The sequence below is a fragment of the Actinia tenebrosa genome, unplaced genomic scaffold, assembly GCF_029948245.1.
Source record: "Actinia tenebrosa isolate PJP-AT-01 unplaced genomic scaffold, QUT_ActTen_1.0 PGA_scaffold9__36_contigs__length_13948895, whole genome shotgun sequence".
NCBI classification, from domain to species: Eukaryota; Metazoa; Cnidaria; class Anthozoa; order Actiniaria; family Actiniidae; genus Actinia; species Actinia tenebrosa.
The window spans coordinates 1,808,801-1,823,539 of NW_028292586.1; the positions used below are offsets into that span (position 1 = coordinate 1,808,801).

Sequence of the window (14,739 nt, forward strand, 5' to 3'; positions counted from 1 at the left end):
GAACATTACCCTTTTCAGCTGCAAATGGACCAACGACAACTGAAGTTAAAGGAGTTTTTCAACTCTGTTCGAGATGTTTATAGTATACTAAGAAAACACTTCCAAATATTATGGTATAAAGGCATCTAGGCCAGCACTTTACCCTAGAATCGTTCAGTGTATCATCATTAGACATAAAACTTAGCAATCCTTCCTTTTCTTTCTTCCCATGACGGTGCTAAAAAAGGAAAGTATAAAGCTATATGTGAGAGGTGTGCGGATAAGGTAAATAATATCCTCCTCACTACGACCACGCCTTTGAAGTTTACTTTTCCAAAGTCACTTTAGACCATAAAATTTAACAAATTTAAAAGTTATAATTTTTTTAGACAGAATGAAACCAGAGAAAAAGGGCATACCGACGCGCCACATGCATTGTTAATCGATAAAGCATGCAGCAGAAAAAATGCTAACCTTGAGAAGTTTCATGTTGTCCGGCAATACTTCTGGGACGCGTGGAGGAGTAATAGGACGAGAATCTAGAGACTCCTGAAGCAAAGAAAAAAGGCATTATTTCATCTAACCTATGATGCACTCATCTACAAACCAACTAAAGATGGCAATCAAGTCAGTTATAATACCTTAGCAGAGCTCCAGCTAGATGATGAACCATGCTCAGAATAGCTTGAGACACTGCTACTGTATGAACGAATGGAGTGGGCATCTTCACGATGTTGAGGAGAAGTAACTTTGCGTTTCTGTAAAAAAGCAATTCAGTAAAATATCTAAAAGTAAGAAAAAGGATGGCTAACTGAAGTAGTACCTACCCTTATGGCTTCGATTTCTCTTTTCAGGACCAAGTCATCAAATCGGTCGATATCTCTTGGGTGGATGAACCCACGAACTTCAGACAACAACGAAACCTGAAATATCCCAATAAGCATCGTATTAAGTCACAAATTTAATTTATTTTAAAATCGATTTAAAAGCGCGCTTACAGAAACTTTCTGGTAAAGTTTGCTCAAGTATCAGTCATGCCCCTTCGACCTAAAGCCAAAGACGAAGGGCAGAATTCGCGTAAAATATCTTTGCTATTAAGATATCATCCAATAAAATTGATGTTTGTATTTACACATTAAATCAATGTAGAATTTGAGTGTTGGTCGTATAACAAGTCATTCTAACAAATTGAGTTAGATGAATTCGGTACCTTGTCTTGGGGTGTTGAAGAGACTGAAGAGTGCCAAAACGAATGCGTCCACCGAAATGAAACCCTTAGAATACTCCTCCATATAGTAGGCTCATTGTTCCCAATTCATTTTCATTCAATATAAGTCTTGCTTGATCTTCTGCTAGACCTTTTGTAGAGGGCCCAGAGCCATTGTACAAAAGCTGAGAGCCTGCAATTCCATGGCTAACTTGGATTTCTTTAGAGAAAGAAAAGAAAGATTATAAAAATAAAACTACAAGCAAACAGCTTAACTTAAACGAAAACATCTTACTTCTGATCTTTCTGTCTCAAGTCTGGGTCTTCCTGCTGTTGTGTGGCGTCTAATGAAAAAGGAGAACGAAGCAAAAGTCAATTTGGCAAAAATTGCAAAAATTGGCGCGAAAATGGTACGCGCCATATAATTGGCTAGGCTAATTTCTAACGATGATTTTGATTGGAGAGTAAGGTTCCATTGAGCAAACCTGCCAAGTCTCTTCGCTTCTTGACAGAATGCAAATAAAAATGGAAGTCAAAGCACAACATTGTGGCTGAAAGACTCTTTAAAAGGTAAGAATTCTTGTATTTCTTGTCCAATACAACTAAAAATTCATTATTAATACTATTCCCAATTACAATATTTAGTACTTTTGAGATTATCTACGAAATAAGTTGCATAATTTTTGCAAAATTCATTTACATTAAACGTGCAAACACACACATGCTAAAAACAAAACTTCAATATGTCTTTTAAAGTAAAACATAATATGACAGATACTGCCCTAGATAAGGACTATTGCAGAGAATATACTGTGTTTTATTGATAAGCTTTTTGCAAGTCTAAAAGTAATATTAAGTACAAAAATAACTAATAGTTCATTTAAGATAGTTTGAACCTTTTTAAATTTGGTAGATAGGCCTTTTGGCGAATAATAGTACAGGATGATTTCTAAGGAATTAATGGAATGTTTTACTGATATAGCAGCCATCTTGAAGCATGGGATGCCAAAGGGGCAAACGTAGAAAATTTATGAAGCATAAAGTGGTGGGGTTAATATTGTTCCAAGTTGTGCTCCTTAATGAAAAGCGTAGAGTTATATGAAAATATACCCAGACATCTGTACAGTCTATAATAATTTCCAATAATTGCCCCTCGCAGTCCCATAATGTCTCAATTAAAACAATAAATTCAAGATGGCCACCATATTGGTAAAAAGGACTATTGGTCACCTATGATCTGGAGGCTCATGAATCTGGATACTGGTGGTAAGGACACTATCTGCATCACTACAGAATCAAAGTCAGCATACACATAGTGAGCCAGCATGCAGTGCATGTGAAATCATAATCAATATAAAATACTCTCAATAATGGTAATGGTGGTCTGTGTTGAAGGATTTATTCACTTTTGGCATCACCAATGCACAAAGTTGGAGCATATGCATAGAATATTTGATAAGGTAATGGTGGTCTGTGCTGTGGGATTAATTTAATTTTTTGATTCAATACTGAGCAAAGTAAGAGCATATGCATAGTGAATAGGCATGCAGTGCATTGATCTATAACAGCCACAAAAACGTCCTGCCAGAATTAGAACCTGTTTGGTAGGATCTTTGCCTTTCCGGTCATTTTGACCTGTAATGTTGAGCCAGAAATGAAGTATGACTGAGCTAAAACTAATTTGGCTGGTCATCATGACTGGCGACTGAAACGGCTCTTATTTTCAGCCCAGGTATTGTTTATGAAACTTTATATTAAGTATATATATTCAAATACCTTTGCACTGGCTTTCCTGATAACTTTCCTTTGGTCCATCTAGTCCTATCTGTCACAGTCTTAGCAAAAGGCAATCTCCCGACATCCTTCATGGTAACCATCATATTCTTGTCTGATTTAAGAACTTTGACAGCATCTGCATGAGTGATGTTAAGGAAGCTTATCCCATTTACATCCATGATCTGGTCACCACACTATGATAAAATATATATAGATTGATCAGAAGTATTCAGTTATTTGCTGCCTCATAAAGAAAATACTAAATCAACTCCCATGAATTATTTCACAGGAAGCCTAATAATGAATTTTGAAAATAAGTCTGAGTAATAGCTGTTATTACAGTTGAGTCCTTGATGAGATATGCTTTTGTTTAATAATAATATAAGTGAGGCTATTGGGCTAATACAATGCGTGTTGTCTCATTTGCATCTCATTTGCATGCATCCATAGTATCTGCTATACACTTTGAATGTTGAAGCAACAGTAGTATAACAAAATATATTTATGATACATAGACATACTAGTAATGAAGTAATACTATAGCAAATCAAATATTAAAAATGCATATCATATACAATAAGAGGTGTCTTGTACCTTAAGTCCAGCTTTTTCAGCTGCAGAGTTAGGGTCCACACCAGCAATATAAATACCCAGTCCATATTCTGATCCACCTCTGATTCTAAGGCCTAATTTGTCACCTTCTTCAATAAACACATTCACCTGCATATAGCAAGAGTCAGTAGGCTACAAAATTTGAGTGAGTATGAATAATTTTATTTCATATCTGCCAAACCGATATGTTTTTTTAAAGGTAGAGGTAATTTTTTTTTTCACTTCAAGACTTGCAGGGAGTGGTTGCCCATTCCCGGGCTTGTATCCTAAGCATTCAAACAAAAACAAAATTTATAGTTTTAAAATTCTGAGCAAAATAAAATAATAAAAATTTGCCCATCCCCCCTTTTTCATACCAAAATTTTTCCTATCCCCCCTCAATTTCACCTGGCCCCCAATATCTTGTTTCATGAAAAGATCACTAGAGTGATGTATAGGTACAAATGTTTTTTCTAATGTTGGCAGATATGCTTCATTAATTTTATTTAATTAGTATAGATTATAAAACAGATGAACTCCCTGTCAGTAAATTAATTCCATCTACATAGCTATATCATCAACAGATATCGTTTGATTGTCAGAGTGTTTTGGGCCCGATATTTATACAATTTTTTACATACTATTCCCAAATACCCAGTAGATACATAGAAAATAATTGCTATTTAATGATATAACAAATATGCTTGGAATCTATTAATGAATACCAGTTTATAATAACTTGATAAGTTAGTATTTGGATATTAAGCTTACCTTCCTCTCGTCATCATCTCCTAGCAACCGTAAATCACTCCTATGTATGCCATCAATAGACATCTCTCTGCCATTGGAGTCTACATTAGGGGGTGGAGACACTCTCTGACCCATAGAATCAATCCATTTATATGTCGATTCTGCTACAAATGTGTTCGGTATTCGACCAACTGATCGAACTACCATATTGAGCTTCTTACTATTCTTAATTATCTGAAATATAATTTTAATTATAAAGTAATTCAAATTCACTGTAATCTCCATACATTTTACTGGATAGAAATACCATAATCTTCGAGTTCTTAAGACTACATGTATTAAGCCGCAAGTTTCAACTTAAGAAAATGGTAAAAATTTGTGAAGGAATGTGGAGGGAGCTAATAATCATTGATATTTGAGATAAATAAATGAATAAATAGTTTCCATCATCATAAGGTAATATTTGACACTGACAACATACATGACAGTTTATATACATGGTTTGTAGAACTGTTAAAAAAGTGCTACATGTATTATGGTGCACATTGCCACCATGCAGTTAACAATCATGAGTGAGGCTACTAATGTGCATCCAATACCAGACTGTAGTACTGTGCAAACATATCAAAGATCATCTCCACTCCCCCCCCCCCCCCCCCCCCGCACAACAATTTTTCTTAAAATTTCACCCAATATAGTTCAATAGAGCGTTTTCACGTGATGTCACAGCAGCCATGTTGGTGTATAAAAACAATACATTGTCTATCCTCAGGGAATTGAATTCTATTCTTATGCAAAAACTGCTGCAGAAAGTTTCTATTGTTTGGTACACCAATATGGCTGCCATGTCACGAGAGTGAAAACGCTCTATAGACCCCTTGAAGCACGTCAGAATGCAGCTCAATTTGGAAAGGAGAACAATTCTCAGGAGATTGAAATTCTTTTGTTTTGTCTTCCAAATTGCACTCCTTTGATGTCACATGCAAGGGGTCTATTCTGATTTTTAGATTTTTTTATAGATTTTGTAAAATTTGGTTTAAAAACTTCAAAGGTAATATTGCAATGGATTAGTTTGGGTCAATAAATCATAACTGTAGCTATGACAAGTAAGTAAAAATCCTCTTAAAGACTCAATCTATCAATAAAATAATACCTTCAAATCCTCTTCTATGTTCATTACAAAATAGTTAAAAATCTATAGTATTACCAAATTTTTCTCGTGGATCCCTATCAACGCAAAACTATTCAACAACAAGAATTAAAACCAAATTCACGTTCAAAATAATACGAGAAAAAATATTCTTTTTAAATTAAATGGCTGGCAAAAAATGATAATGCGTAAATAGAAATTACGATCTCTCTCTTTTTTTCCTATTTTATAGGTCAAAAAATTTTAACTTCATTTCTAATCCCTAATTTCCATAGGTATAATGAATTATACTAAAGGTTTCCAAGCAATCTACTATAGTTTACTAGATTCATTAAGAATCCATGGTATATTTTATAGGTTGTCATAACGATACTAAAAAATTAGCTTCCCAAAAACGTTATCTCTAATGGTTATTGATGCCGTGGTTATTACAAAAGACAAACAGACTCTAAGTAATAACTTTGCGTGCGACTAAATTCTCAATCAACTCACGATTTTGCATTTATATAAGTCAATAAAGTACTTTGTTTTCTCAAACACTATGAAAATCCTCCGCTTTCAGTTAATTACAGAAGCACATGATAGAAAAGAAAAGATTCAGAATTTTTTTTTTTTAATTGGCACTCGAGAATATGTGTCAACAGGTGAACAAACTAATCTTATCCTCTTTATCTTCTAGACTACTATCATCTTGTTGGTTTTATAAATAAGCATCGAAATATTAAAATATACTTTAAGATTACGCTCGAGGGTTTCGGGGTTTTCGATTAGGTTCAATAGTTATCAGCTTGGTTACGGGAAGAAATTTTATAAACAAAATGACAACGATTTCTCATATCCGGCTGCAGTCGTTGTTGAACTTTCCAGCAATCGACTCTTTGATCCTTGCCGTTCTAAGATAATACTAGAGTATCGAAATCGAAAATCACTTAAGAATCTAACATTCCTAAATATGTTCTAGATATTTACTTACAGTAAGACCTAGTTTTATACGCTGAGGCATTCGAATATTAATGGTAGAAGAAAAAGATAAATGTTACGATAATGTTGTTTACATGTCGCTAAGTGTGACTGTCAAAATCAGACTCACCTTTACAGCTTGGTCGTGGCTCAAACCATCAAACTGGATGTCATTCACGGAAATAATATGATCCCCAGGTAGCAAGCCCTCGTATTCTGCGATAGAATTATCGTCTAAAGACGAGACATAAAGCCCCACTCCATGTTCCGAGCCCCCTCGCATACTAAAGCCATAGCCAGTACCCGGAGCGCGCTTTAGATAAAGACGCCGTATAGGATACTTTTGAAAAGAACGGGAACTTGAGCTCTTTTTTAATGCTGGAAATTCTACCCCTGAGTCACTTTTGTCTAGATTTTCAGGTAGACTTGAATAAAAATTAGACCGTCGTAAATGTTCCTGTGGTCGGTTTTGAGAGCGCGATCTAGACCTCGTTGATGTGGAGTTATTCCATGACCCATTCGAAGTGACATGTTTTGGTTGATTTGTATGCCAGGCTCTTTCGAAGTAACGTTTATCATTCGAGGGAATAATATCTCGTAAAAGAGGGTAAACTTCACGCTTCTTTGGTGAGTCAAGGACTCTCTTTAGTGATGTTACAAGCTCTAAGATATCGCGATCCTTTTGATATTGATTTAGCGAATGGATTAAAAACGTGCGATCATTGTCGTTCAAAATCTTGGCCAGAGTATTTTGAAGAAGCCAGACATTCTCAGAGATGCTTTTCCGACCTCGGCGTGGAGTTGACATAGTCTTGGTTTGACAATACTTTCATTAGTAAAGTTGAAGCATTTTCCACGTTAGTTTTCCAACCATTGTTGAATCAACCAAGTTTTTCTGTTGACTTCCCCCAAAAGTTTTCTTTCTAATACTATGTCAAACAGGCCCCGGCACGTGACCATGTTGGAGAGAATTGATTTGTTAAGAAGTGTGAAGTATATCCTCAAGGGAATTCAAGTTAACTATCTATTCTTTTGAAATAAGAGGCCTCTTATCAATACAAACATGTATAAATTCTGAAAGGAAAACTAAGATCTTAAGGTCAACAAAGTAAAGAAACATCTTCTTTGTACTCTCGTTTTGACATCTTCTGATCACTTCAGGCTTCAAATATGTATCCTAGACTATCAGAGACAGACTTGGTAGTCTTGGTACTGGCCAGGGGTGCTGGTCAATAAGACAGGTATGATGTCAGTCAGTAAGTCTTTGAAATTTTGTGTACATAAAAAGTTTCAGCCCCTGAGAACACAACAGAACCAAAACTGAACGAGAAAAAAGTTATAGGACAAGAATGAGAATGTTTCAATATAAAGTGGCTTCCCTGACCATTCACGTTTACTTCAAGATCGAGTGAACTTGATTTTACAACACATCTCAATTTTTTTTTTCTTTCAAAAATTAAAAAATAAAATAAAAATCAGTAAAGAGTAATAAAGGCCAACTACCCCACCCTACAGGTTAAATCTCTTACCGCACCAAGAAAAAATAAAGAAACTCTCCCGTGATCAAGGTGACTAAAAAAAGATTATAGTAATACCACTCTTTAAAAATTAATAACTATATTTTATTAAACCTATCAAAAATTATAACTTTTACAAATATTCAAAATATCTTTGCAGATAAATTTTATTATCTAACTTCTTGACCATCCAAGGGACATTTATCAGAATTTACAGTGAGCCAAGTCCTAATACAAGAACTATGAAAAAAATGTCCACATTTCAAATACTTAAGAGTTTCTCCCATTTCATACTCCTCCATGCAAATCATACATGGATTTTCCATTTCATTTTCCACTTTTTCAGTTTTCATTCGGTCTATTACAGCTTTTGGTACAGTCTTGACTTCCACAAATGAGTCCAGTTGTAGAAGAAGGTCAAAATCTTCTGGGGTGATTTCTCTATCTTGAAGAGAAATGAGAGTCAACACAAAATGTTCACTTCCGAGCTTATCAGCATTATCGTTTCTCAAAACAAATTGATTGTGATCATAAATATTTCTTCTTGCTCTGGTAGGCCCTCTGGGCTGTATAGGTATCAGTGCATTGGGCCGAACAGTCCCTCTTCTGGGAGTCCTTTTAACAATTAATCGTTTCTCTACGTTGTTCTTTTTTAATTCGAGTTCTGTAACCTTCTTTGCAGCCTTTCTGAGATCTCGTTTTAGCAGGTGCACCTCCGAGCCCTTCAGTTTCTTGTTCCAATAGCAAATCAAGCTCTCCTTACTTTCACTCTTGGTGTAGTTTACTTTATCTGAAGTAGCTAAGTTAGAGTTCTTTCTTGAATAATGTCTTGAATGCAAGACTTTTCGTTGTGGCAGATTTCCTCTTCTACGACAGATTTTCCCGTTCTTCCAGTCAGAGAAATCCAACTCTGAAGGATATTCCTCGAGGTTGTCCATTTGCGCGAACAACTCATCATCGCAGTCACTGTCGTCTTCTTGTTCGAAGTGGAAACTATGATTGCTTGAATTACTCTCATGAGAATATCCAGAGTCGTAAAGCAACTCTGTTAAGAGTCTCTCCAAATCCTTATCTTTCTTCGCATCTTTTCGTCGTCTGTTTGATTTAGCTCTGCATGGTGAGGGAACTCTTTCTTCGGGAAGTTCTTGATCAACTTCGTTCTCTGTCGAACTTGAACCTGACATTTGCAAAAGGAATATAATATTAAAGGTAGTATAGAAAATAAATAATTACAAAAATGCTTGGTAGGTATTAAGCTATACTAGTAATGAATGAAATCAGTAAGCTTTTGATTTATATACCTTTTTCAGCGCGCAATTCTTACGAAAAGTTCTATAAATAACAACTTTCTTGCTGTGGTGTAATATTAGAGCCCAGTCCCTTTACACACCGCCACATTAAGCCTCACCCTACCCCAAAAGGGATCGGCACCACAGGCAACCCAGTTTCGGCAACTACTCGAGGAATCTTCGTACGCCTTGTGCTCTTTCACAAATTTATAAACAGCTAGAGCCCAAACAACATTTATCTGCAACTGGGGAAGCTTACACAAATATAAAGATATAAAGGAAAAAAAATGGAAGGTATATGGCGAGAAGTATGAAAGAAGGTGTCAGTAAAGATAGGATATCAAATAACTGATGTTTTAATTTAGATATTAAAACAAGTGAATGTTAAAATCTCCCTGGCATGAGTAATCTCCCAGACCATGGTTCAGGCCAGAAAGACCTGGGGGAAAATCAAGAGATTGAAGAGAGCAAAGAAAGTCACAGTGAACATGAGCCACCAGGGATATCTTTTGATCCACCAGTCTACCGTCAAAGATATGGTATTGTTTTTCAAATGGTTCAAAAATACAATGCTAAGAAGGTGGGTAGACATCTTTAACACTTACCACAGGGATACCAACCATATTAATAGGGTGAACTCCCTATTGTCTGCTATGCATCTATAAACCCATTTTAACTTGACCAGGATTTAGTTCAGATGCAATGCAGGGTGAATGTGTTTTAGTCTCTCCCTCCCATTCTTTCGGCATATCCAAGTACATGCCGAACATTAACATGGTCATTTGAGCCATGTGAAGGTCTAACCATTTGTAAATGTAATTATAAAGGCAGCACCTTCTCCTCAGTTATTTTAAGACCCTAAGTGCTAGTCAGGTAAATGCTTGTACCACAACCTCTTGCACAACGGAGGAACTTGGTTCACTCAAGTGCTATGCAGTTCAACAATATTTATTTTTTGTCTTGTGTTTATATAAGTTAATGGTTTAATTTCAGGTTCTGGATTTTGGATGTGCAGAGTGTAAACTACTAAGGTTTCTTATAAGCAATGAAGCCAAAATAGAACACCTAGTTGGTGTAGATATTGATGGAGATTTATTACAACAAAGTAAATTTAGGATTGAACCTCTGATATACGACTACCTGCATCCAAAAGAAGTTCCATTCACTGTCACCACGCTTCAAGGTAATGAAAATCTCCTTTATACTAACCATGGTAAAGCACCCATTCTACACCCATTTTCTTAATCTTAAGTCATTTAGGAAACAGCTTATTTGAGCTTTTGGCTTCCATTCATCAAATTCAGTAGTACATTATGACTAGTTGATGATTACTAGTTGATATTATTTGGTGGTCTGAAATGGCTTTTTTTTAAATTAAACCAAAAACTTAGACTTATAATGGGTTATCTAATGCCTAATTTTGCCTAGTTTTAAAAATTGAATAAAATGACGATGGTGGTGGGTGGTTGTCAGTTGGTGATGGTGGTGATAATGATGTTAGTGGCAATGAGGATGATGATGGTGGTAGGTGGTGGTGATTGTGGTGATAATGATGGGAGTGGTAATGAGGATGATGATGGTGGTGGGTGGTGATGGTGACGGTTGTAGTGATGTTGGCGGTGACGATTGTAGTGATGGTGGTGATAATGATGTGATGGTAATGATGATGGTGGTGGGTGGTGGTGATGGTGGTGATAATGATGGGAGTGGGTAATGAGGATGATGATGGTGGTAGGTCGTTGAGGTGGTGGTGATGATGAGAATAATGATGATATGATAATGATTTTATTTCTTTCAAGTAGCCAGCTCAGATCATAATCCACAACATTATTGGCAATCATGGTAATGCAATACTGTACTCATTTTCAGGTTCTATTTCTCAAGCTGATGATAGATTCTGTAATTTTGATTTGATATCATGTGTTGAAATGTAAGTGTGTTCTAAAGCTTTTAATTTCAAATACCAATACAAGTGCATTTGCATATAGTATATATGTATTGACACCTTGATGGCTCTTCCAATGGAGAGGATCCTGATTAATGCTACCCCCCCCCCCTCCCCACTACCCCCAGGATCTAAATTTTAAAATAATTTTTTAAAGACACTTGACAAATTGTGTTAGTCAATTAAGACTAGTGTTACTAAGGTTCACGTGAGTCATGATATATAAGGAATGTCACGATTTGATTTAGGACTTGTTTGAGATTTAGAGTTTGAGAGTTTAGTAGGTTTATCGGTACCGGTTTATCAGTGTATGATAAGGATAGGGATTCATTAAAAGTGAAATTACTCTGATCTGTTTGATGAGTACAATGTACATGGGCAACCACAACACTACCATTCATGCCTTGTCATCTCAGACAAAAGATTTTACTATATGTTTTGATGTCAGACATTTATTGTATGATGTCACAGGCAGACGTTACAAATTTATTATTGAAATATTCATCATAAATTATTAGCATTGAACATCTTGTTCCTGAACACCTTGAAGCAATGCCAAAAGTATTGTTTGGTCAGCTGTCACCCAAGGTTGCCATAGTGACAACTCCTAATGCTGATTTCAACGTCTTGTTTCCAAACTTGGAGGGCTTTCGTCACTGGGACCACAAGTTTGAGTGGACAAGAGAAGAGTTTGAAGAATGGTGAGCTTTTTACTTTCCATGCACTGTCAGTACAAGGGGGAAAAGGTTTAAAAGTGGCATTTCTACAGAATGGCTCTTTATTCACTGAAATTCCAATTGGAATGTAAGAGTTGATTTTTGTGGAGGGAGGAAAAATCAGAGACTGGAGAAAAACCCTTGAAGCACAATAGAGAAACAACGAGCAACTCTACTCACACACAACACCAAGCTTGGCAGGACTCAAACCTGATTCACATTAGTGAGAGGTCAGCAGCTCTAACCCCTACTCCCCCTGTGCTTCTGGTAGGGTTTTCTCCAAACCTGCAAATTTCCTTTAAGTAAAGAACCCTTACATGTACATAAATCCTTCCTGTCAGACTGTTTCCATGTTTTCAAGAACTACACTATCATGATGCAGATTATCTTTTGACCCATGATTCACTATAGGTAATATACCTGATCAAATTTAATGATCTCCTTACAGGGCTACAATTCAGGCAAACAAATATGGATATACTGTGTCCTTCCAAGGCATTGGCAATGGACCAATAGGAACAGAGCATCTGGGATGCTGCTCTCAAATGGCTTTATTTGAGAAGAATGACTCCATATGTATCCCTAAGGAAGAACAATCATTTGGTCAACCTTATCAACTGGTATGTATTGTGTTTTTTTAATCTGATTAGGGACCACTCATTTTTTACCAGGCAGGCATAGCTCACTTAGTTATTGTGCAGCCTTTAGAGCTAGAGGTCCATGTTTCAATTCCTCAGTATCTCCATGTCTGTTTCACTTCTCTCCGTCTGTGTAGCTTTGGCTTTAAACACCCCTATAAGGAGCACTGATAGTCTGAGGGGGGAAAAAGGAGCACCTTTCTCTTAATGTCTCTTTTAGTTTTGATATAGTGTAGTCATTATTGTATTGTATTGTTTTTTTTAGTTTTTAGGTATGATGGCCACTATTATTAGACAGTTGACATACTGTTCAATGTTTACCCTCGTTAAATAAATTTGATGATGATGATGATGATGATGATGATGTTGATTATTGTTATTATTATTACCTTCAAACACTTAATACATGAACCCCTGGATCTGAGAACTGGGCAATTGCAAGTAAAATAAATTAACTTAATTACTCTTACCCCAGGGTTCCCAAGGGACATGTCTTTACTATTACCCTCTAATGTATAATCATGAAAAGTAATTTCATGTTCAAATATTGTTCTCAGATCAAAGAAGTGGAATATCCATACAGAAAATGTACAATCACAGAAGAACAGAAAATTCTATATGAAGTGGAAAGACTTTTATGGCTTTTGTCTCAGCCAAATGAGTATGAAGAAGAGGAGGATGAACCTATAGTTGATGACGATTCACCAAAATCTTTTGAATTAAAACGTTTGCTTGAAATGCGAGGATTACAGAAGCTATGTGGTACCATGGAGAAATTAAAGTAAATTGTTTTGAGTAGAGTACATTTTGGGGTGCATTGTAGGGGTGCATTTTGAAGAATGGGCCATTCTTAAAGCAAGAAGCCAAGCAAGTACAGTGTTGACAATTGGTTCAAAATATAATCTGATACTGACCCAACTTTTAAATGAATGGTTAATTTATTGACCATATCATGGCTATTCAAACGGCAATTGGCCACTGGGAATGGCTTGCTTTAAAATTTATGCATCATCATAAATGAATGGTTGACTAGTACCATTGATAAGCACTTTAATCATGTATCATTGCATCTACCCATTAATTTGTCGAATCCAACCAGTCATCCATTCTTTAACATTTGTCCCATCCTTTCACTATGATATTCATCCATCCACTATTCCCTCCATTCCATCCATCCATTCTTCCATCCATCCATTTAACCTTCCTACTCATACATTCACCCATCCACCTGCCCATCCTTTTATCCATCCTTCCCTTTCATCTCCTCAATCAATTAACCAACTCATATTTTACCCTCTAGGTCTGTTCTTGAGTCTTCCAGATTTAAATTAACAGAAGATGGGGACTCTATTATATGGTGTCGTCCTATGTGGGAGTCTGATGAAAGTGAAGACAGCCTTGATTGGAATATTGATGATGATGAAGATAATAAGATAAACCCCTTAAATATATCACCGACAGAACATAATATCAATGAGCCAACTGAGAACTGGGATTCAGATCTGGACGACTCTGATACTAAAATTGTTCATTATACCAGTGATGTTTGTTGGAATACTGTTGGTAATAATGACACCTGTCAGTATTGGGATGGAACAAAGGACATAGAATCTGAAAATACACTAACTGGGGATAAAGATGCAGAGAATGATTATGATGATGACAATGATGAGGACTTCTGTCATTTTAGGCTAAGCTGGCAGGGTGCAAAAATTGATGATGGGGATGATCATAATGAAGAGGTGTGCAACCTGGACGATGATGGACTAATATGGATAGCATCTGAAGAAACAACATCAAAGATAGCTAATACCCTAAGTAACTCAACATAATTCAGCTACAGAATGCAAGATATCTTATGCGAAGGCCCAATCCTAGTCCTAATCCAGGAAATTCTAAAAGGGAAGGCCCAAAGTCAGCCTTAACAACATAATGCATAGACACAATAGCTTTAATAAGGCAGGGCAAAATTTGTTTTAATTTCGTAAAAAGAGATTATGAAGATGTAAATGGAATGTTTATGAGGTGGAGGTAAATAGTTAGCTTTTATGTAAAAACATGTTAATATTGAAAACACCTGCATGTTTTAGTAAAATGTTGAATTTATTTATGTATACTTATTTACTCTTATACGTCACTGTTGTGTTTTATTTTTTCGTTTTCGCAAATGCGAATTTTACTCAGTAACTCTTATTTAACGGTTTTCCTCTGCACCTAAATT

The 14,739-nt window shown here is 36.0% G+C and overlaps 3 protein-coding genes across 5 annotated transcripts in view; 1 reads left to right on the top strand and 2 right to left on the bottom strand.

The window, feature by feature from the left end:
* Positions 1–7,327, bottom strand: part of LOC116297698 (uncharacterized) — a 26,076-nt gene extending 18,749 nt beyond the window's left edge. The window contains 12 exon segments of the mRNA XM_089024972.1: positions 143–217; positions 454–528; positions 621–737; positions 807–906; positions 1,195–1,277; positions 1,279–1,406; positions 1,463–1,530; positions 2,417–2,473; positions 2,963–3,156; positions 3,557–3,682; positions 4,325–4,537; positions 6,544–7,327. Of these exon segments, the coding sequence (XP_088881098.1) occupies positions 143–217; positions 454–528; positions 621–737; positions 807–906; positions 1,195–1,277; positions 1,279–1,406; positions 1,463–1,530; positions 2,417–2,473; positions 2,963–3,156; positions 3,557–3,682; positions 4,325–4,537; positions 6,544–7,221 (1,914 nt within the window). The 5' untranslated portion in view covers positions 7,222–7,327.
* Positions 1,682–14,624, top strand: LOC116297700 (small RNA 2'-O-methyltransferase). 3 transcript variants are annotated; one of them, XM_031705981.1, is made up of 8 exons: positions 1,682–1,756; positions 9,585–9,799; positions 10,213–10,402; positions 11,089–11,149; positions 11,683–11,865; positions 12,329–12,500; positions 13,076–13,299; positions 13,819–14,624. In XM_031705981.1, exons 2-8 carry the CDS (start codon positions 9,620–9,622, stop codon positions 14,348–14,350), a joined length of 1,542 nt encoding a protein of 513 aa, XP_031561841.1. In that variant the 5' UTR covers positions 1,682–1,756; positions 9,585–9,619; the 3' UTR covers positions 14,351–14,624. The 3 variants fall into 3 exon arrangements, with proteins under 3 accessions (XP_031561841.1, XP_031561840.1, XP_031561839.1); XM_031705980.2 differs by lacking the exon at positions 1,682–1,756 and adding an exon at positions 9,369–9,513; XM_031705979.2 differs by lacking the exon at positions 1,682–1,756 and having other exon boundaries at positions 9,369–9,799.
* On the bottom strand, positions 8,014–9,194 carry LOC116297703 (uncharacterized). The gene has a single exon (XM_031705985.2). The coding sequence runs from the start codon at positions 9,112–9,114 to the stop codon at positions 8,101–8,103; it is 1,014 nt and encodes a 337-aa protein (XP_031561845.2). The 5' UTR covers positions 9,115–9,194; the 3' UTR covers positions 8,014–8,100.
* Positions 14,625–14,739: the final 115 nt, after the last annotated feature.